Source organism: Manis javanica, chromosome 15 (genome assembly GCF_040802235.1).
Source record: "Manis javanica isolate MJ-LG chromosome 15, MJ_LKY, whole genome shotgun sequence".
Taxonomy (NCBI): Eukaryota; Metazoa; Chordata; class Mammalia; order Pholidota; family Manidae; genus Manis; species Manis javanica.
The window spans coordinates 69,807,346-69,831,879 of NC_133170.1; the positions used below are offsets into that span (position 1 = coordinate 69,807,346).

Consider the following 24,534-nt stretch of genomic DNA (forward strand, 5'->3'; position numbering starts at 1 on the left):
CAGCTTTATATCTACAATTTCCCAATCTACTTAGACTGTATGATTTTGGACAACTAACTTCTTTCCCTCTGCCCTATATTTCCCTCATCTGTAAAGTTCTAACAGTTTAAACCGTATTGTTATGAGGTTTAAATTAGGTAATTCACATAAAGTACTTTCGAGTGCCTAATAATCAACAAATGTTAGCTGCTATTATTATTTGATCAGATACGTTGCTCAAAAAACAAGAGATTAACAAAGCCATAGTCACTATGAGCAATAGAAGCTAAGAATAAGTGGGGAAGGGATTTGAGTAGAGACCAAATAAATCACTAAGAGGTCAGTTGATCAATGGTTTTTTACATTAAAATGACTTTTACAACTCTATGCAAATTCATGAATCTGGGACTCAGATAAGAAATACTCTGATAAAAAGGATTTCATCCCATTCCTGGTATAATACTGTGTAACAAGTACTATCATATGGGTACATACAATGTCCTACAAAAGTTCAGAAGGGGTATAAAGTCTGCAGTGAGGGAGAGGGTGAAACCAGGACAGGCTTGTCAGAAGCAATGTTTGAGTAAGTTAGATGACGGAGGTAAAGTTATTTCAAAGAGAGGCAACATGATGTTTAGTGATAGTAGCAATAAACAAACAAAAACCGCAAAACACAAACAAAACAAAACAAAAAACAAAACAAAACAAAATAACCCTATTTCAGGGCTATAAGTACCCAAGAATCTGGAGATACAGGCAGAGGCTAGATTATGAAGAGCACTATAAACTATCCTAAAAAGGTTGACCTCAGGATCAAAGGTTTCCTCAGGAAAATAGGGCACCACTCAAGGATTTTAAGCTTGAGCATGATAGTATCAAAATTGAGTACTCCATGAAGTGACCCGTGAGGACAGAGGTTGTATCTTTCTTGCATACCACTGTCTCAAGTCCTTTGTTTCTTCTGTAGCTTATTCTTGTGAAATTACTCACATTAAGTATCTAAAGTTGTTTTTCCCAAAAACTACTAATAGTGTCAGGGTGAGACCTAAAGAAAATGCAATCTTTAACTATGTATTACATTTTTGTATTAACACGCTAATCAGAACTGTATTCCAAAAGAGTGCATTTGAGTACTAACTGAAATTTAATAGAAAGGTCTATACTATTCCACCTATCTCTGAATCAGTTTCTCTTGTTTTAAGTGTTATAACTTTGTAATAGATTGTTTACAGCCATTACTATTCAAAAACATTTAAGATTATCCTGATTACAGGGAGGGGGACACTTGGAGACTTGGGTCCTTCTAGAAACACCCTGGAGAAGGGCAAGGAAGAAAAACCTAAATGAATAAATCAAATTCTCAGATTATATAATTAGTGTCAAGATTTATAATCAGCAACAACAAAGAGTAAAGTTAAACTGAAATCATTGATCCTTACCTGTTTCTCTCCATATATCAACAAGCACATGGACAGCAAGGAGACAGTAATAGTCTGAAAACTGTAATTCGGTTTTCAAACAGGATTTCCCTACAGGGAAAGAAAAGTCATATCTGTATTTTAACAATCCTTTAAATAGTACTGTCCCAAAGGAGTTTGTGAAAGCAAGAAAGTGACAGGAGGGAGAAGAGGAAAAGAAGATGGTAACACTGGGTAAATACCAGAAGAAAAATATAAGCCATGAATCAAAGGATTCAAAAGAATTTAAGACCACACTCAACTGGTGCAGAAGACAGAGTTCCAGAACAAAGGTGGTATCTGCAATGGTCCCAAATGAAAGCAGGAAGATTTGGAAAGGGGTTTTAGGTGAAGAAAAGAACAGAAGCCAAGGGTCATGTACAACTAAAGTAATATGCTCATCACTTCACCTGATTTTTAGAATAGAGTAATGCTGGCTGGTTATCATCTAGTCAGAAAATTTATACTTTATTACATTTACCTTGCAATCAGAAGATCATCTACTGCTGAACTAAATACTTATTTCACAATTTATAACATTCCTTTTCTTCATTTAACCAGTATTAATACCCTTAAGGCCTATATGCAGAAAATGTGATAATTATCATAAACTCTATGCAATTCATATGAGCCCCAATGTGATAAAGAGCATACCAAGTTGGGAAGAATACAGACAACTGGAAGCCAACTGTAATTATTTAAAACTCCAAGCTTAAGAAAGTCTTTGCATTTTATTACTTGGATAGTCTCCCATTTGACAGAATATTCTCCTTGTAAAACTCATGAAAACAGGGTGCTGAGTGACAGCACTGACTTCTAAGTCTTAGCAGATCAGGAACTACTGCATATTTTCATAGGTTGCTCACCAAATTCCAGTCCATGCTGGTACCTTAACATCAATTCTCTGACCACACTCAATTTCTGATTTTTATCCACAGTGTGGTACAAGCCAAGTAACCTCGTCAGCTGCACCACACACAAATGTTGCTGCAGAGCTCTGATGTCAGCAGGCAGTGCCAGCTTATCCTCTGTTGGTGTTGACAAAGGAACAACTCCAAGTAACTGATTAATAAACTGCAAAGTAAAAAAAAAAAAAAAAAAAAAAAAAAAAGGAGCACAGGTCTCAAAACAGAGCTAGTCTTTGGCAGACCATAATCAACAAATGTTGAAATGGTCTAGAAAAAGACATCAAGAAAAAATAAAAATTAAAACCCTTTTAATATATCGTTTTCTATCTACCAAAATTGCTAAGGTAATAATAATAATAAAAATTTCTAACAGCACACAATGCTAGCACACAACACCAGTGAAACTGGCACACTCTCATTGCTGACCAAAAGTAATCTGTCAATACCACGTGTTATAAGCACTAAAAGAGTAAAAGAATGTTGAAAATGTTTCACAAATTATAACACATAATATGCAATGTAGCAACAAAAGAGTTTAAGAAGGTAGAAAGAGCAGATTGTAAAAAATAAGGCTAAAATTATACTGATACACAAATAAATTCTTAAAGGAAACATTATACATAGAAAGGAATGGTTATGCCATATTAGTGGCCTAAAATTTTTTTAATTAAGGTTTTTTATTGAGGTAATTGTAGATTCACATGCAGTTGTAAGAAATAACATGGAGAGATCCTAGGTGCCCTTCACCCACTTTCTCCCAGAGGTAACATCTCGCATTAAAATGTTTTTCATTCTTTAAATTTGCTAAGAATATTCTTAAAACACCAGTTCCAGTTACACATTTATTAAACATAGGCTTACTTTAAGTCACTTCTAAAATCCTATTAAGATGACAGGTAAAGAACAAAAAAGCAATCAACCCACAAATCAAGAACACATGAAGAGAGGGCAGCAAATAAAAAACATTACCAAAATTTCAAAATATAAAAAGCAGAAGAGTGAGTGGTAAGTCATAATCAATGCAGAGGGCCAAGAAAGCTGAAATCTAACAGTATATATACAAAGGGGAGGCACCAATAAGCAGCAGCCACCCTGTCCTTTAAGACTCCAAATTAGCAGCACCATATGTTTCTGAAAGCTAAGTTGCTGATGTAGCTAAATAGGAGGATTGCTAAATTCTAAGAAGTTAGACCCCCTCCCCAGGCTCAGAGATTGACATCCTCAATTCAGCAGAAGCTACTCCCAGTAGAAGCTGGGATGTTACTCCCAGGAGAAGCTGGACCAGACATTGCAGACACAGGGACAGCAGGCACCACTGGACACAGGGTCAGAGGGAGATTTTGCTCTGTCAGTGATGTGAGCCCTGGCTCCCCTCCCTCCTCCCAACCAGGTCTCAGAATGCTCCCAGCCAAATGTTCAAGTCCCCAGAGTATTTCTGAGATGAGGGATGACAGGCACAGTGTAAGGGAGGCTTCAGGGAGATTAGAACAGATCCATTACCTCATGTTTTAGACTACACTAATTATATAGAGTTTTATACTTTTATGGTTCTGTCAGATTGGGGTGAATAAAGCAAAAAGATATTAACTTCAAGAAAGTAGTATAAGAAAGGTAATCCGCATATGTGAAGTAGCTCAGCTGTGACTATCTACAACCTTAAAAATATAAATACTGAATAATTACTGAACTATATTAGGGTGACAATATGTAAGGAGAGAAGTGGGATATTCTAAACAAAATGATTGCCTTCCACAGCAGGGCACCAGAGTTGAAGATTGTAACTGTAAAAATAAGCAAATAGCTATATAAGCCTGTAATTGAGATATATGAAGGTATATATATTTCAACAGGAGAGTTGAAAGTGTTTTGCCTGTACAAACCCAGAACCAGGGGTGGAAATGTGATAGGGCAAACAGCTGGTCTTGTTTTTCAATTTAAATCTTGTAGTATCATTTAACTTTTTCAGTTTTACATGTTATTTTTCCAAACAAGTAAAAGTGTATATAAAACCCCATGCAATTTCACATCGGTAATGATTTTGCTTCAATTTGTCTACAATTGTATGAATTTTAATTTTAAATATGATCAGATAGTCATATTTGTAACAAAGATACTGCAGCACTTTCATGTTTTTGATTAAATGCCCATATGGTTTCTACTTCCACTCTTCCATTCTTGTAAGCCATTTTACCTTTTAGTTATGTTTATTATTAGTGCCCTCTTTAATGCTAGAGAATCTTGCAAACAGGTTTTGTCATGGAACAATGCATTCATTCTTTCATTCTAATCTGTACCGTTTGACTACTACACAAACAGCTCCTTTAAAAATTGGACTCATGTTATTGTTTAGCTTAAAACTGTAAGGCATAGGAAACAGAAGATATAAACACTTCGGTGAGTTTTTTTTTTCTGAGTAAGCCACTTCAGGATAAATGGACTCCTGCCTCACTCTTAGAAGCTAGTCCCATTTTTTAAAAATTTGGCTCCTAATTCATTGGGGCAATAGTTCTCAGCTTGAACCTTACTTGGACAGTTTGCATTCTCTGACAAACATACTGCTGAGTGGCAGGATTTTTAGCTATTGAAGTCATCCTACATTTAAAAAGATGTGGCAGCAAAATTATTCCTCTCAAAGAAAAATTTACATAGGACTACAAAACTCCCTGCAACAGCTTTCAATCCTTTGTCTCACAGAACAATGACTACGTTCAACTGGTAGTAGTCCAGCACTTCTAGAGAGTTTCTCTCAATAGATTATTACTGTATGGGATCACATGAGCTGACCTAAGATTTTCAAGCATACAAATAAAGAAGAGCTGCTGGTACTAGATTCATATCAGCAAAGCGTTCTGAATCTCAGGTGAAAGCAGCATAAGTGTTCCTCTAATACAGCCCATCATTTGATGCCTCAAACTGTTAAGACGGTGAGCACTGTAAGACGTGAAGTCCCCTACCTTAGCACTTAGCACAGAATATGGGCAACAACATTTACACATGGTTCTAGATACTGCTTAAATCTCTCCAATAACATGAAACTCATTTCCAAAGAATTCTGACTACTAAAAAGATCTTTTTCTCACTGTGCCAAATTCTGCATTCTCTGTAACAACTTCTGGCTGGTCACAACTCCACCCCTCTTGTACAAGGGAGCTTTACAAACATGAGAAAGGAAGTGTACTCTGTCCTCACCAGACCAAATTTCTCTTCCACTCAACCACTTCTCCCTTCTATGCCAGAACCCTCTTCTCTGGATGTTCAGTTTATCCAGAAAGCTCCAAAGCTTGGCTTGAGCCCTGTAAGCACAGCATGCCAAGAAAAGCTTTACTAAACCAAAGGGAATGGTGTCAGTCATTTCAGAATCCAGGAGAGAACACTGGCTACTTACCAGCTTGGGAATCCATCTGCTCTAAATGTGTAACCTCCACCCTGCCCTGGAAGACTGAAGATACGGACACAATACAAATACTCCAGTCATCTCCCCTGTGATCCCAATGTGCGCTGTTCACGCATGGGGATGACAGAAGGCCTTCTGGAGGGTGGTGGCAGCCCTGTGATAGGAATACTTCTAACCTTCACTAATGAGAGATTTTTAATGAGAAAGCTGACCAAAGTCACATACAAATACTTTCTTTATACATGCCAGTACTTCTTTATATGGTACTCTATCCAGCTCAAGCACACTGTTCTTCCACTTCGTACTCTGTCACTACCAAGAATATTATGGGCTAAATGTTAAAACCTTTAGTATGAATAGGGTATGAAGTTCTGATCAATGGGTAGCCAACTGACCCAATACATGTTGGAATGGATGAGGAGTCTAGAGAGAAGGTTTTCCATTTTGGTATGTAACTGATTTACCTTGGTTCATTTACATCAGAAACTTCCCAATACAAGACAATTAACTACAATGTCAAACCCTGGATTCCATCCCAGAAAAGAAAAACATTAATAAAAAATAGCAGAAATCCAACGGAAGTCTAGAGGTTACTTAACAGTAATGTACCAATATCAGTTTCTTAGTTTTGACAAATGTGCCATGGTAATTTAAGATGTTAATAAAGCTGGGTGAAGGGTCTACTGTAACTTCTGTAGTATCTTCATAACTTTTCTATAAATCTAAAATTATTCTAAAATAAATAGTTAATTTTTTTAAAAGCCTTTAAGACTTAAAGTTTCAGACTGCTTCAGCAAGAGCAGTCATAATTTGAAGTAATCAGTTATTAATTGTTACAGTTTTCAGCAAATCAGACAAGACATTTAAAAGAGTCCATTGGATTTCATCAAAATTTAAAACTTTGCTCTACAAAGGTGCCTGTTAAGAGGATGAAAAGACAAGTTACAGACTAGGAGAAAATATATGAAACCATGTATCTAACAAAAGACCTGTACCCAGAGTATCTAAAGAATTCTCAAAACTCAATGTAATAAAAACAAATCAACCAGAAAATAAGCAAAAGACAAAAAATAGATATTTCACTAAGGAGAATATAATGGTGGCAAATAAGAGAAGATGTTCAAAATCATTAACCATTAGGGAAATGCACAACAAAACCATAATGAATTATCATTACACACCTTATCAGAATGGCTAAAACAAAAAATTCTGTCAACACTAAATGTTGACGAGGATGCAGAGAAACTGGTTCACTTATACACTGCTAACAAATTTAAAATGGTACAGCCATTGTAGAAAACTTAGGTAGTTTCTTGAAAAAACTAAACATGTGGCTACCAGAAGCCACAGCAGTTGCACTACTGGGCATTTTTCTCCAAGAAATGAAGACTTATGTTTACACACACACAAAAAAAAACATGCACACAAATGCTCATAGCAGCTCTACTTGTAATAGTCAAAAACTGGAAACACCCAGATGTCCTTCAATAGGTTAAAGAAATTGTAGTGCATCCATACTGTGGAATACTATTCAGCAATCAAAAGGAATGCACTACTAATACATGTGACAGCATGGTTCAATCTCCAGGGAACTATTCTGAGTGAGAAAAGTCAATCATGAAAGATCACACATAGTATGATAACTTTCTCAAAATGCTGTAATTATAGAAATAGGATACATTAGCAGTTGCTGGAGGATGGGGATAGGGAATGGCAGAGGTGCTGGGAGGTGGTTGTGGGTAAAGAAGAGTAGCAGATGGGATCCTGGTGGTGGAACTGTTCTGTATCTTGACTGTGTTGGTGGTCACATCAATCAATGCACACTATATACTGTACTAGATACACATACAACATGCCACACAAAGACAAATGAATGCATGTAAAACTGGTGAAATCTGAGTAAGGTCAGTTGATTTTATCAATGTCAATTTCCTAATTATGCTTTTATACTATAGTTATGCAAGGTGTTACCACTGGGGCAAAGTGGATGGAGGGTATACAGAGCTGTCTTTATTATTTCCCTTATAACTGCATGTAAATCTACAAGTATCTAAAAACAAAAACAAAAACCATAAACACCAAAAAAGGAGAATCCACATACCTACCACTTATTCTCATTGTGGCTTATTTTAACAAGAACTCATGCTTTAATCTGATAGCACCTAGAATACTTGGCTTGATACAGCAGTCTATCTTGATATGTCATGTTCACTGCTATTACACATTTTGTCCAAACCCTTAACCTAGTTGCAGTAAATTCAACCACCCAACAGAATTCTGACCCATACTTACTTTTGTACACTGTGTTGCAGGCAAGAGATCAACAAACACCTTGAGGTCTGTAAAACAACAAGGTTTATCCCCAAACTTTTTAAAATACTGGAACATTAATTCTTCCGGATCACCTAAGAGAGAGAGAGAAAAAAAATCACTACATTATTCATGGATTGAAGCAATTTCTTCTAATTTAAGTAAGGGGTCTGATTTGAAAAACATTTATTTCAATTACATTAAGATATTGCTTCAGTGAGAATGACAATAAGGGCTAGAAGATGGATTGCCCAATTAAAAATAAAATAAACATATACTTTAAAAAGGGAGTCAAATCTTACAAACTCAGTTTAATCTGTTATTACACTTAGGAAATGTCAAGTTTTTCATTAAATTAAAATGTAAATAGTTAAAAATGTTGTTAAAAGTTTAAATCAAGACTTTATCTGCAAACATTAAACAAACATGCTTCTGTCCACGTCAGTTCCTAAACTACTTAACACGTATTAAGTAAATGTTAACTAAGTTAAAGGCAGTATTTGCTTAAAGACTCACTAACAGAAGAGAAAATTAAGGGGCAGAGCCCAGGCCAACTCCCACAATGTCCCTCACTATGGAAAATTTAAACCCAGATATGGAGAAGGTTACTGGTTCATTTTATTTTTTCCCCCAAATTAAAAACAAAAAATCAAATGCTCTCAAATTATACTAGATTTAAGAAGCAGATATTTTTAACCCTAGGTATCTATAAGATTTTTAGATCTCGGTTTCTATTCACATGTTTCTGAGAACAGAGACCCACAGCTTTCATCAGATTCTCACAGGACTCTAAACCAAAAGAGACTAAAAATCATTCACTGGTCTGGTAAAAGAAAAATTTGTGGAGACTAGACAAATTCACATATTTGTAAAATGTGAGCTGGTGAGAGGGAAGAGAAAGGTAAGAGAAGGATATAGCATGTGTCAAAGCAAATCCAAATACTTATAGACAGCTTTGGAAAGAAAGCAATTCTTTGGAATCTGAGGATCACGTGTTTGCAATTCTGGAACTAACAGACTGAGGTAGACCCAAAGAAAAGAGTCAACATAGAATTTAAAATTGGTTGTGAATAACCTACAAAGAGAACAGTAGAGAAAAACCCAGTTAATTTTAGAATGAGCTGCAAGAACATTAATTATGATTAAAATGGACAGAGATTATCTAGGATAGGCTTTAGGTTAGAAGTGCTCATCATCAGGACAACTGTTCCCTAAAATAAAAAAAAAAAGCCTTTTAAAGTTAATCAACTTTAAACGAGAACCTAATTTCCATAATGAGTAGGAAAAAAAGGTTTCTTTGGGAGTTTATCCTAAAAAATGAAACTGAAAAATTCTAAGTTTATTATCTTAAACTTAACAAAATGTAGAGTATATGAGCTAATTCTCAGCATGAGGAAAGAATTGCTGCTTTTTGCTGGGAGGGGTGCTATTTTTCCAACAAAACTGTGAACTGGCATAATATGATACGTTCACTTCTTGTGCAGTATACTCAGAACCACTTGACAAAAACATCTCAGGTCTTCACATTTCCTGAATGCCTCTCTTAATGCTTTGCTATCCATTATTCTTTTCTCCTATCTTGTCAGTATCCTTGTACATTTTCTCTTCAACTGTTAACTGCTCTAACTCTGCCAGATCTTCTTCCTTCAATAGCTTTGTGAGTGTGTAGAGGAAGACTTTCAAGAAATCTTTCATCTACTTCATGAAATCCTGAAATTTTTTAAAAACTGGCTATTTTACTTCAAAATTGATTTTGGCATTTTTGTTGGGTCAGCAAAAGAATGCCCAACAAAGACTGATGGAACAAGGAGCGATGCTAATGTTAAGTCAAGCTGAATACGTGATTGAGAGCTAAATTTGTAAGTGACCCATTCATTAGTAAATATTTTCAGATTATGAAGATGTTTGCTTTCCAAATACAACTTTGTCACTGTAGGCCTTAGACAAAGAAAACTGCACTTAGGTCTTAAGGGCATCCTGTATCTTTTCCAGGATTTCTAAACATCATTACAATTTCTTACCCAGTTTGTACTCATCATTAAAACCTTGACGACGTAAACGTCTAATCAACTCCAGTTTAGCAAGATGTGGTCCTCGGAGATGGCGAGAGCTTTTAGATTCTTCTGTTATTCGATCTTCTATAAACTTCACAGCTTCTTCTGCAGAATAATGTACTTCTCCTTCTAAAGAGCTAGGTATAAACACATGAAAATGGTATTTTGTGCCTCTACTGCCTGTCCCAAAATTTAAAATCAAGCAAAACTGATTTCAAGAAGCGAATTAAAAAATAAGAAAAAATATTTTGATAATTATGAAATAATAGAAATAGAAATAAGAGAGCTATGAGCAATCTCTGACACATAACATGGCATATGATTACTCCCCATTTTTGACATTTGATTACTGAAGAGTGACTAACAACCTCTACCTTTCTTAAAAAAAAATGAATAAATCTGTATTTATAAAATATTGCCTAATAAAAGTATAAATACATTTTATTTTATTGCTTGAAGAATGAAGGCTGAGAAAAATTAATGACTTAGTTATTATAAAGTAAGCAATAGCTTATAAATAGTATCTCAAGTCCTACTTCCATATTCACTTTTTAAAAAGATTCATTTATGTTTATTGTAGTATTGTTTATCATAGCACCCTCCCCACCCCACACCCCACACCAAAAAAAGGAAATCAGCAACAATCCAAGTGTACATCAACAAGGGACAGGTTAAATGAATTATGGTACATTTCTAAAACAGAATTCTCTAAGTCACTAAGAATGAAACAGATCTATATGTACCACATATGGAAAGATGCCCAAGTATTTTAAAGGGAGGAATACCAAGCTGCAATCCACTATGTCTAATACGATCCCATTTTTATGTTAAATAGTAATAATTATGTTAGTATATGGATGGAAATAAATCTGGAAGAAAAGATACCAAACTGTTTTCAAGAGTTATTTCTGGGTCAATTACATCTCAATAAATCTGGAAAAAGAAAAAGAAGTTATTGTGGGGATGGCAGGACAACTACACTTTCTACGCCATACATTTCTACACTAATTTAAGAATTTTATAATGACCACATATTTATTTTCTAACTAAAATAATGGAAATGGAAAAAACCTTACTTTGAAAGAGATATGTTACTGAGACAGAAAAAGAATTCTAGGCTTACAATGAAATCCTTTTGCACAACTTATTAAAAAGTGCCGCTGTAATTCAGGAAAAAGACAACTTACTGTTCACCTTCAGCAGGAGGAGTCCAGGCCTCTTCAATCAGTCGAAATACAGAATCGAAATAAGTCAGATAGAACTGCCAGTCATCTGAGCTAAAATTAGATTGAATGGTGCACACAGGATTAAACCCAAGTTGTGACAAATCTACCTTAGGAACCATGACATTCAACTTATTTTTAAGTTCTGTTTTAGTCTTTACTAGGAGACACCCAACCCTCCCTCTGGGTTTCCTCTGCAGCCCTAAAAGGCAACATTCCAGAGGCATTTTTAGGACTTTTAAAGTCCTAAGTAAGAAACTTTTAAAGGACTACCTTTACTTCCACAAAATGACCAAGTGTAGAAAACTAATATTCTTAACAGAAAGGTCCCCCATTAGCACTTCCTAAATTGGGATGGAGGGGTCTCTTTTAGACCAATGTTGAACTGGACAGTCCAATTCATGAATTTCATTGTTTAACTTTGAAGACCTAACACTCAGCACCCTGGTGGCAAAAGTACCATTTTATGTCTTTACTAATAGATGAAGGCACATCAAAAACTTCAAAAATATCTAGGATACACAACTGAAAGATTTCACTTTATGCCCAGAAATATCAAAGAAAACAGACAAAAAAATCAACAGTGACATCTGAAAGTCCCTAACAGTCCAAAAAGAAGCATCTACTCACTTTTTTAGTAAGAGGCGCCGGGAAAGGGCATTGCACTCTGGCCACTTGTTCAGCTTCTTGTACATAGCCATGCATTTATTTTCCCGACTCTGAATCTCACTTGTCAACTTCTCTACAATTAAAAGTTACGAAATGTGTAAGCTGGTTTCTTATCTGCTTAGAAACCAGATTAAAGTCTAAACACAAGACAGAAAATGTCACATTTTCTTATTCACTTTCTTAGAAAATGGGACTACTGTTAGATACAAACTACTATCTTACTACAGATTATACTGAAGAAAAAAGTACATTTATGATACTAAACTTTTATAATCATTTTTCCTGTAAAATTCAAGGATCTAGAATGTATTGAGTTAAAGATCTAGCATATGGGATTCACTTATAAAACCCCAACAGCATCCTTGGACTGGTATATTTAGTCCTTAGACAGACTTCCCATCCATAGAGTAGGAAGTCTGGACAGGAATAAGCCAGAACATTGAATAAGCCTGGACTAGAATGGGATGAGGAAGGTAAAATGTTACCAGGAAGATAAAGAAGAACAGTGATGAATCAAATTCTCTACCAACAGCTGGGAAAAGAAAAACTAGGACAATATTTCTCAACAAATTAGATTTACCTTGTCTCTGTAGAACAGCTTAGCAAACTAAGGATACTACTAATTACACCACAATTTCCTATAGAGAATCTAAACTTTATCCATAGAACTACAATCTAGCTGAATAAAAACAAAAAGGCTGACTTGAACCAATCTGCAAGGAGGCTGAAGTTAGAGTAAGTAAAATTTAAAAAAAACTACCCCTACATTTTATGTAATTAAAATACTTAACAATGACTATTATAGTTTTATTTCTGCACACAACTTAGTAGAGGATGTACACACTTGTATGAAACAAAGTCTTTTAAATGACTGTACCTAATGAGAGATCTGAGGCTACTCATGCAGTTAGTTACTCCCAATGACTGTAAAGACATAATTTAAGAATCAGGCTTCTGAAAACATTAACTACATTTCCAGGACTTTCTTCTAAGGAAATCATCATGTTTAAATATTTATGAACCAAAATCTTTGTTACAAATGTCCCCAAACAGGGGAATGGTTAAATCAATCTATGAGGTCATACAAATCAGTTTTCCAACAATAGAGGGAATAACCATTTTCATAATGATGGAAAAAAGCTAATTTCTTCAACATGTAAAGTAAGAAGAGTAACAAAATTTTTAGAAATATGAAAAGGATAAAAGGAAAAGCAGCTCAGAGAAGAAAATACTAACTGCTTTTAAACAAATGAAAAAATAATTTTCCTCCCTCATAACTGAATAAAAACTGTATGGTATGTTTTACCTATCAGGCTGAAAAACATGAAGTTTGATATAAGTTTGATAAAACAGGTTGGTTAAGCACACAACAAAACAGGATCTCTTACATACAGATAGTAAATACAGATGATGAGAATACACACCATCACCTCTTGGAGGGCAAGTTGGTTTGTAACAAAGACGTTCCTTGCAAAGAGCCTACATATCTGTCAAGGACTGATTAAGCAAATGTCTACATTTATACTATGGAACATTGGGCAGTCAATAAAATTAGGTAGTGAGTAATATATCACTGTTAAGTTAAAAAAACAAACAATGGGTATAAGAGTATGCAGAGCAAAGGCCACAAACTCAAAGGCCTTTATAGGACAGGCAGATAAACAAAACATGTTTATATCCAGAGTATAAATTCTGATTAGATGCATTAAATTTAAAAATCTTTAAAAACATTTTTTTAAATAAAAACATGCACTAACTGAATAAGATTCCTTTATGTGCTGGTACAGAATGTTCTCATTTTTGGTTTAAGAAAAGGGGTAGGGAGAGACATTTTTAGAAGGACATCTAGAATAAGTAACTGGAGAAGAATATAGAGGGCACAGGGCTGGAATCTGGGGTATAATCCTTCACAAGTCTTTAATTTTTTTGAATCCATGAATTATTTTCAATCAAAAAATATTAAAAAAAATAAATATACAACTTACAGACAAATCTGGAAGAACATAAAATGATCACAAGTGATTTTTTAATGTTCTTCTATCTTTAAGTATGAGGAAGAAATTTTCCACAATAAACATTTTTCATGTTTAAATAGGAAAAAAAGCTTTCAGGAAACTTTAAAAATTACCTCCTAATTTTCCTCTGATGACATCCAAGGCTTCCTGGTACTTTCCTAAACGTTCCAGGATCATATAATAAAGTTCAACCTTACAGAAAAAAACAAAAGTGCAAACACTGAAACTTTTCAATAATAAAAAGATACTCATTTGTATGTTTTCAAAAAGTTACCTAATGGAAAAGAACACTATCTTCAAATGAGCTCAAACTAACAGTAAGAATCAGACAACAGTATCTCCCCTCTACATCTCAGCCTGGAGTGCTTGCTAGAAAGAGGTCCATGTTCATTACACCTAGGCTGGATGTTTCCAAAGCTTCACATTTACACAAAAGGCAAGAGGGAGGACCCAGCTCACTAAATGGAATAAAGCAACTGTTTGTAATATTGTAACAATATTGTAGCAATATCAAAACCTGCAAACATAAAAGCAAGGTTTAAATTACTCACTTCAGCCTCTGCTTCTATCTTGTCCTCTTTCACCATTTTTTCTACCATTCTCTCAGCGAGGGGCAGAAACATTGTTTTTGAGAGGTTTTCATCCTGTGCCGATATAGACTAGAGGAGGAAAAAAAATGCTTCATTCTAATTTCTCCTCTGCTTACTCTATTTACATTATTACCTACAGACCACTACTGTGATTCCTGAACATAATTATCAAAGCACTATCAAATATCAGACCTAATCTGCATTTGCCAAGAAGATACATTACAGAGTAGTTTGTTTGTAAGAGATTTCTTTACTAAAGACCTATTATTCTACGCATTCTTCAAGTACTCAGTTTCTACAATATGAACCTAACGTTTAAATACTTTTACATAGATTTATACATTTTTCTAGAAACATGTTAAGAGGGGTTATGCCTATACTGTTTATTATATTTAAAGGGTACCAGTGTTTGAAAAGCCTTTTAGTTGTCTGTTTGAGAGGTTCACATATAAGAAGGGAAATCCCAATTCCTTCTATTTATACAGTTTACTATTACTTGTTACCTTCGACTGATAATCAAAATCAATGCATGATATTAACAATTTTAACACAGTAAGAGATTCTGCTCAGACTCATTTACCCCTGTAAAAGACTTTCAAGGCATGCTTATTTTATAGATAAACTAAGGTTACGAGATTACCCAACAGCTCTCCAAGATGCGTGGTAAAGCCAGTATCTGAATGTAAATGGGTATCTCTATTCTTAACTACTACATTTTAACTCCTTTTTACCCATCCTCTCCTAAACAATACCTCATTTTGGGCCTGACAGTAACTCTGGGAGATGAGCATCTCCATTCTTCAAGAGCAAACTGAGGCTCAGATGCAGAAGTAATAAAATGAGGCCACCCAGTTCAATGACCTGTTCACTAACAAACACTACTGTCTTGAAGACAAACCTCAAGTCAAAATAGTGAACATTTCAAGGCTCCCACTTCATCAAATAACCTAGTAATGGATCTAGATCTGTGCTACACACAAACCAACAGGTCAACTCATAAAGAATAGCAAAACTCCCCAAACTCAAAAAGTCAACTGACAGAATATAAAGTACCTGTTTGACACATGCTGCAACACATTACCCACGATGTTCAGAAGACACATTAAAGACAATAACTATACAAAAATAAAACAAATCTCTATCTCACTAGAATACCATACTCACTTGCATAATTAAGCTCATCACAGACCAAAAGTAGTAAGGGTTTTTGGGGACAATCTTATATAGAGCCATGCCAGCCTGAAAGACAGAGGGCCATAAATACTTAGTTTAGAAAACATCATACAGAAAGCAGTCAATGATCTAGACATGCCGCAAGAAGCTTCCTAGGACATAGCAACATGTTTACATATTCCAGTTACTATAAATGCCAAGTGACTTGACAGAAATGCTCTACTGGATAGCAATACAGGTACTCACAAAAATGCATTTTTATAACATCAGGAGTGATACTTCACTTTTTAAGCCAACTTTTCTCCATTTAAGTCCCAGTATTTATATAAAAGACTGTAATCCAATATAGTTCTGGTAGAATACCAAGCAAATACAATTTGGCTTAAAAATGTGTGTCAATAAACAAATTTCACTGAAAATACCACAGTAAACAGTTAAAGTAAAACAAAAAAATTCACACAATATATTTAAACTTCAAAATTATAAAAGATTACTGACATCTTCCAAAAACTAATTTTTAGGTTAGGAAAACAGTTGTATTCTTTCAAGATACCATTAATTAGAACTGAAACATTTCATTGTGAAATGCACTACATGTAAATACTTAAAAGGAGGGATGTGACAAAACAGAACAAAGTAGATCTATTCATGCATAACTAAGAATCTGCCCATAATTAGCCAACTACTAATCAATGCTAAGAACTCCATCAGCTAATTATCAGTTACTATTTTGTGTTTTTTAATCCTTCATGTATCTTCAATCCATTTGAAAAATTCATGGAGCTTCTATTAAGTAGAAGGAAATGTCTACTCCTGCTACAAAGATTGAGTCCTGGTCCCAAAGGCACTTATAAGCTAGAGGAAGAGATAAGACAAATACTCAAATGACTAAAATATATTTGCCAATAAAAATAAACATCCTATACAAAAACACCCTGGTAGGGTTTTCCCAAGAAAGGCAAGGTTGTTCGTTTATTCCTTTTTTTATTTCTTTAAGGGAAAATAGGGAAGGGAGCTTTATCAGTAAAGACTTCTCCGACTTAGCAGTCTTTCAGATGGACCTTGAAGGTCAAAACAAATGTCTACAGGCAAAGATCAGGGTAAGGATACATATACAAATGCAAATATTTAGGGTGAATGGGTAAGTGAATCAATCAATTCTAGGTAGGGGCAAAGTAAGTCCAAGAAACATTAAAGAAAGAAAAGATGTATGCAGACAAGAACAAGTAGGATATTTGGCTAAAATAAAGGATTAAGAGGAGGAAGAGGGAAAAGGTCTGAAATAAATTGAGGTACCTTTCTTGCAAAGCATCAAAAAGAAGTTTAAGGCATTACACAGAAGGCAATAGTACATATAAATCTACACTCTTGTAGAAAAAGTATGTTACTGTGAAGAAAGAGAACAGGAAGAAGTGAGGCAGTGAGAAGCAAGCTGAGGTAGATCAACTAGAAAAGAGATCTCAAAACACTGTGGAGGCAGAGTCAAGACGCTATAGAGACAAAATAGAGATACAGCTTAAGGAGAGCCTAAGATGCTTGTGGTCCCTGCTTCTAATACCGAACTGCTCTGGATGAACAGAAAAATAAGTGTTAGAAAATCAATTTTTACTTGTTAATTTGGGGAAAGAAAACATTTTTATAATGATGTGCAGAAATGAAAAGGAGTAGAATATAATATTAACATGAATTTTCAACATACAGGGTTAAGACAAAAATTCAAGCCCACACCCTACAATCTTGCAGACATTAATGTTCTGCTGATACAGAAAACTTGACACAGACAAGTCTGAAAAGCATGGCTGTATATTGGTGACTCAAAGAATGGGAATGTCATTTACAGAAAATGAAAGTCTAATTATCATATGAATGACTAGCAATCTTTATTCAACATGGTTTTAAATACTACCTGCCAGAGATGTCATTTGGGGCAGTAAAAGTCCTTAGGTTTTGATTCCCTGGTTTCCCTCTCCTACCTCTACCAGTTTATGCAAATTGTTCATCTATTTAGTAAATATTTACTGTGCAGATGCTATTCTAGGCACTGAGGATTCAGCAATAAACAAAAACCCTCACAATAATAGTACAGCATGGAGAATATAGTCAATGACTCTGTAACATCTTCCTATGTTAACAGACAGTAACTGCACCAGTGGGGTTGAGGAGTTAGTAATACGGATAACTGTTGAACCACTGTGTTGTATATTTGAAACCAATATAAGATTGTATGTATATCAACAATACTTCAATAAAAAAAGCTCTCATCCTCATGAAACATGACATTTAATTTGTAAAATACATGTATTCTCAGACTCACACACCAACTTCAAAGCATACATACAAAGAAATTCTAACTACCTTAAGCAGTAACAAAGGTAGAATAAAAATTCAACATTCCATTCTACCACACTTTAGTACTTCATTCTTTCAATACAATGTAATGAATTAATGTAAAAGCCAGCTAGTTGAAACATATTAAAATTCTGTTTAAGTGGCAGATTTTTTTCCCCAAAATTTACCTTAATATTGCTACTGTATGAATTTGTCTTTTACTGTTATTTTGTGGTGACTGTGTGTGTAATACATATATATTTCAAATATATATTTTGTGGGATCATAAAATTAACACGTTCTTTAAAAAAAGTTAAGAAATCATGATGGAAGAAAAAAGAGAAGTATTCATAGCCCTGTATCCTGGTAACATTTTGGCACGCATATATCCTTAGAGATATATCCTTTATTAAGGAGGGTGAATGTGAGGAAGGTGGGAGAAGGCCATCTTACCACCTATTCTTCTCAATTCATATATATTGGGAACATCTTTCTATGTAAATAAAGCTACACAGTACTTAAGGAGGATGGTGTGCTGCATGTATTCTACCTGTATTTTACACACATGAACCATAATTTCTTTAACTATATCATTAATAATGGACATTTAATATACTTTGTTTAAAACATATTCCTAGAAGTAAAAATATATTAAGGATTTACATGTATATATGTTAGTGTTGCCAATTTTTTTTAAAATGCCCATTTTGCATTATAAGAAAAATTATAATCTGTGAATACTTTTCCTAAGAATATACTCCATTAGTAAATAAAATCAAATTTCTTCAAAGGATTATATTTGGACCAAAAAAACTTCAACTTAAAAATCTGCATGAGCAAATACAAAGATTGATTTTAAAGAGAAAGGATCTATATTAATATAGTTTCTTCTACCTGCCTTGATTTATCTGTTGTTATAGTTTGATATTTCGAGCAAAGAACAAGCCAAATAAAAGCCCAGTAAAAAAGCTTTGCTTTTAGAAGTCATTATGCCCACAAAGCATTTTAAAAATAAATACTAGCTTGACATAATAATCTTTCGTGGGCTTAGCAGTACAGGTTTCATTTCCCTAAGATGTCAGCTTTCCCCACCCACTAGTCCACACCTGTGTCCAGATGAGACTCCTTCACATGTATGTAAGAACACCTAAAATGTGCTAACTGGCAAATAACGCTGCCTCTGGCCAAAAAAAAAAGCAGGATCCCAAGCAATGGGGATTTTTCCCTTAGTAGATTTTTAAATCTCAGGAGGCTACAAACAGTTAAATTTTACAAATTAGATGTAAACTTTAATCTTTCTATAGTCTGTTCATTTTTTGCTCTGTGATTTATGCTCCTTTTCCGAAAATGTAACAGCATTCTGTTAGAGGAGGACAATTTGAAGCTGACTTACCAGGAATAAACAAAACATACCATGAGGCCACAAAAGAACAATCAAGTTTTCCCAAATAAAACATTTAAAAAACTTGAATAATAATTCCTCGTTAAAACACACAAAGAAAATAACTGGCTGAACTCCACGCACAAATACATAGATTAAGTTCTACACATATATGTGCATGCACACACATGCATGCACACAGACCACTGTGGTTAAAAGCACAGTAAAGAGACTTTTACCTCTAACAGAAAATCCCGTAGCCCGGGAGGTTTGGGATCAAGTTACCTGTTGCATTTTCTTGTATTCGCCCACTCTGGCATAGGCCATGAAGAGGTGAGAGTGATATTCCTCACTGTTGGGGACTTTCTTCACAGCTGCCTCATAGAGTTTTGTAACTAACTCCGCTAAGATAAAGAGAAATAGGATTTTAATTACTAAAGCATGACTTAAATCTTAACAGCATTTAATTTTTTTCCTATTTGGAGGAAATAGATGTTCCCTATCACTCAAGACAAAGACAATTTATACTTGATTTGCCTCATCTGATAATTACTCTTTTCTTGGTTAGGTGTTCATGGATGAAGCACAGAATAGGTTAGGCCTCTCCATCACATTTACAATATATAAGACTCCCCAGGAGTTAACCTCTCTGTCTCCTCCCTAACTCTTCCCCCCAACATTTTATGCTCTAGCCACATCAAACCATTTGTACTTCTACGAGATTCTCTGTGCTGTATCATACCTCCATGCCTTTACACAGTGCTTGCTGCATGGGGTCTCCTTGCCTCTCTTTTTTTACTTCCTTCCCTGAACACCATCTCTGCTCCTCCACCCCAGTTTCATCGCTGCTTCCCTATGCAATCTTTAAATCTTTTAAAAACTCTCTTATAGCATCTATTAATACATAAAGCAGTATACTGTCTACTGATCTATTCCATCCCTTATAGACTATGAATAAGGACAAAAAGAGCACTTTTTTAAATAATCTTATTATTTTTTTGATTTAGGTATCATTAATCTACAATTACATGAGGAAAATTATGTTTACTAGACTCTCCCCATCACCAAGTCCCCCCCACAAACCCCATTACAGTCACTGTCCATCAGCGTAGTAAGATGCTGTAAAATCACTACTTGTCTTCTCTGTGTTGCACAGCCCTCCCCATGCCCCCCCTCCACACTACACATGCTAATCGTAATGCCCCCTTTCTTTTTCCCACCCTTATCCCTCCCTTCCCACCCATCCTCCCCAGTCCCTTTCCGTTTGGTAACTGTTAGTCCATTCTTGGGTTCTGTGTTTCTGCTGCTGTTTCGTTCCTTCAGTTTTTTCTTTGTTCTTATACTTCACATATGAGTAAAATCATTTGGTACTTGTCTTTCTCTGCCTGGCTTATTTCACTGAGCATAATACCCTCTAGCTCCATCCATGTTGTTGCAAATGGTAGGATTTGTTTTCTTCTGATGGCTGAATAATATTCCATTGTGTATATGTACCACATCTTCTTTATCCATTCATCTGTTGATGGACAGTTAGGTTGCTTCCATTTCTTGGCTACTGTAAATAGTGCTGAGATAAACATAGGGGTGCATCTGTCTTTTTCAGACTGGGCTGCTGCATTCTTAGGGTAAATTCCTTGAAGTGGAATTCCTGGGTCAAGTGGTATTTCTATTTTGAGCTTTCTGAGGAACCTCCATACTGCTCTCCACAATGGTTGAACTAATTTACATTCCCACCAGCAGTGTAGGAAGGTTCTCCTTTCTCCACATCCTCAGCCAACATTTGTTGTTGTTTGTCTTTTGGATGGTAGTGAGTGAGGTGTTATCTCACTGTGGTTTTAATTTGCATTTCTCTGATGATTAGCAATGTGGAGGTCTTTTCATGTGCCTGTTGGCATCTGAATTTCTTCACAAAAAGAGCACCTTTTATCTTTGATTCTGATATGGTATTTGTCATAGAGAAACATTCAACCAATATTTGTGGAATAGATAATTTCTTAAAAAATGCCAGAGGAGAATCCATATCCCTAAATCAACACATCCCTAAACCATCAGATATCATACCTCAACTCTTTAAGTTTTATCTTTTATAAGAATGAAAAGCAAAGCCAGACTATGAAGTAGCAAGTTCTATCCACTAGACTGGCAAAATTTTTACTTCACTTTTTCCAGTTTTATTAAGGAATAATCGACAAAAATTGTACATTTTAAGGTGTACAAGGTGATGTTTTGATGGCAAAATTTTATAAGAATAGCAAGTGTGGACAAGGATATGGAGTAATCAAAAACCGTATACACTGCTAGTAGGACAGTAAATTTAGAAAACAAGTTAACATTGTCTTTATCTTTAAGATAAACATGTTCTGTGGCCTAGCATCTTTACTTCTAGATCGTAGTTACCTAATAAAATATTTTGTGGCAGTAAAAATGAATAACCATGACCACTTGGATATTAGAGGGAAAATGCAAGTCACAGAACACTTACAGTATGAATCCATTTATACTAAGCTCAAAATTAAGCAAGACTAATAAAGTAATAAAGTATTACTTGAAAAACAAATGTGATAAACTTTTTTAAAAGCAAGAAAATGAAAACTATTCAGGATAGGAAGTACCTCTCAGGAGATAAAAAGGGAAATGAGGTTGATGAGGAACACATAAGAAGCCTTCTTAAAATTGACAATACTCTATTTCTTAAGTTGGGTGGAAGGTACATGAATGTTCATTATTCCACATCAAATATTCTAGTGTGCTACATAAAATACATTCTTCTATAGTATGTACTATGAAAGACATATATTACTCCATGACAAAATATTTAAGAAATCAACAATGAAAATTTTACTTATTTCTTTGCAGGTAATATGGTAGACTATCTAGGATATGCAGAGGAAGAATCTGGCAGGAGGGTTCGTGAGGTATAGATAAAAGTGGCCATGTGTCAATGGGTAGTGAGGACAATGGGATTTATTATGCTATTCTCTATTTTTGTTTCAAATTTTCCATATCAAAAAGTAAAAAAAGAGGTGACTCTTCCATTTAGCAAACCATGATGTCACAAAGGAAACTAAAGTTCTCACTCTACTTATGGGTCCTAAGACATGTAAAATACTGTCTATAGTCTTCACAAACCATGGTTAATGCATTATTTTGCCTGTTGCCATCCACTCAAATCATGAGTGGTAAGTAAATCAAACAAATAAAGAACTCACTCAGAAACATCCAAAAACTTTAGCTCAGGTTTAAAAACAATGAAAAGAAAGAAACATACGTCGATGCATCTCCCGGTAAAGGATAGTAAGCGCCTGAAGCGAGTTGTCATCCGTGGGTTCAAGGGCTGCCACCTCCTGTGCCAAAGTGAAGGCTTCCTCTTGCTTTCCAGTTCTCTGTAAACCAATTGCCTTTAAAACCTGATAGGAAGGAAAGGCAAATTAGTTTGAAAGAGATGTAAAAGGAAGTATGAACCAAAGAAAGCCAATTTGAAAGCACAAGGTAAGTTGTAAGATATGCCTATGTTGCTAATCAAATAAACCACTTTACTAAAAATACCAGCAAACAAGATTCTTTCCTGTTTTAGTCATATTAAGAATGTATAATATTACTTTAAAGGACTCTGAAAATAAAATAATTAAATCAGATATATAAAGTTATGCCCACAGAAATAAACTGCTAGCTTTTAATTAAATACTATTTATGGCATTTAAGTTATCAGGACAAAAATGGCCTAAAAATACTATGAAGGAACACAGATAGTTACTAAAGAAGTTAATAAACACCTTTTTCCTTTCAAGGTTATTATATAAAACCCACCAAATATAGTAACTCAAGGGCAAATGAACTTACCTTAGCACAATGAAGATCCTTATGTTTCTTCAACAATTTATCCGCTTGCTGAATTGCCATTTTATTATTACCATTATCAAGATAATCTATGAAAACAAATGACAGTTATTACATTCTTTCAACAACAACATGAAAAATACATAAGCTAATATCAGGTGTTTCGGAAATTATCTTAATTCTGTATTAAAAACATCATGGAGCTGATTTCAACTCTAAATGGCTAGCATGGTCCAGAATACAATCTTACATCCCTATAAGTCATTTCTTGGGGATCAACAGAGGTGAGGCTTAGAACCTCACCCCCCCTGTTTTGAGAGAAATCTTTTGCACCCATGGATGTTTTGTTGCCCTTGTCTAGCTTGGATTAATACTTAGTCTATAGGCACACACCTGATCATCTACATTTGCCCTCTTACAGCACTAAACTATGTTTTTCTACCTTTATCTTGCATCTACCTACCACGTAAGCATTTTATTAAAAATAATAATAATAAAGAGAGAAATGTGATATCCACATATAAATCAAGTATAAAAATCAAACGAATATTCATATTTGAACTGACTGTTTATAGTTCATAATGCATGATCAAAACCGAAAGTTTCTGATATGGTATTTGTCATAGAGAAACATTCAACCAATATTTGTGGAATAGATAATTTCTTAAAAAATACCAGAGGAGAATCCATATCCCTAAATCAACACATCCCTAATAGTTCATAATGCATGATCAAAACCGAAAGTTTCTGTGATGACTGCCTTTGTACTATTCACCATGTAACTTATTCACCATGTAAGAATTTGTTCTCCATGTAAGAACTTGTTCGTTATGCTTCAGAAGATTGGAGACTGATGAAAATTAGGCTTGGGGTGGATTAATGATTATACATTGAGCATTGAGTCCCCTATACAGAATTTCATTGTTGTTAACAACCATTTGATCAATAAATAGGAGAGATGCCCTCACAAAAAAAAAAAAAAGTACACACTTCCAATTGTAAAATAAATAAGTAACCGGGATGTGATGTATAGCATAAGGAATATAGTCAAAATATTGTAACAACTTGGTATGGTGATAGCTGGTACCTAGAATTATCATGTATATAAATGTTCAATCACTGTGTTGTACACCTGAAACTAATGTAATACTGTGTGTCAACTACCCTTCAATAAAAAATAATTATCTAAAAAAAAAAATGAAGAAAAAAAATAAAT

General features: G+C 34.7%; 1 protein-coding gene across 3 annotated transcripts in view; it reads right to left on the reverse strand.

Moving 5' to 3' along the window:
* Positions 1-24,534, reverse strand: part of NAA25 (N-alpha-acetyltransferase 25, NatB auxiliary subunit) — a 59,999-nt gene that overhangs the window by 26,477 nt on the left and 8,988 nt on the right. For all 3 annotated transcript variants that reach the window (XM_073222194.1, XM_073222195.1, XM_073222196.1), the window contains exons 2-13: positions 23,322-23,407; positions 22,750-22,888; positions 19,767-19,885; positions 15,764-15,838; positions 14,561-14,668; positions 14,123-14,201; positions 11,956-12,067; positions 11,290-11,379; positions 10,070-10,239; positions 8,031-8,143; positions 2,303-2,510; positions 1,419-1,508 (exon numbers count right to left, since the gene is read on the reverse strand). In XM_073222194.1, the coding sequence (XP_073078295.1) occupies positions 1,419-1,508; positions 2,303-2,510; positions 8,031-8,143; positions 10,070-10,239; positions 11,290-11,379; positions 11,956-12,067; positions 14,123-14,201; positions 14,561-14,668; positions 15,764-15,838; positions 19,767-19,885; positions 22,750-22,888; positions 23,322-23,407 (1,389 nt within the window). The remainder of the gene's footprint in view (positions 1-1,418; positions 1,509-2,302; positions 2,511-8,030; positions 8,144-10,069; positions 10,240-11,289; positions 11,380-11,955; positions 12,068-14,122; positions 14,202-14,560; positions 14,669-15,763; positions 15,839-19,766; positions 19,886-22,749; positions 22,889-23,321; positions 23,408-24,534) is intronic.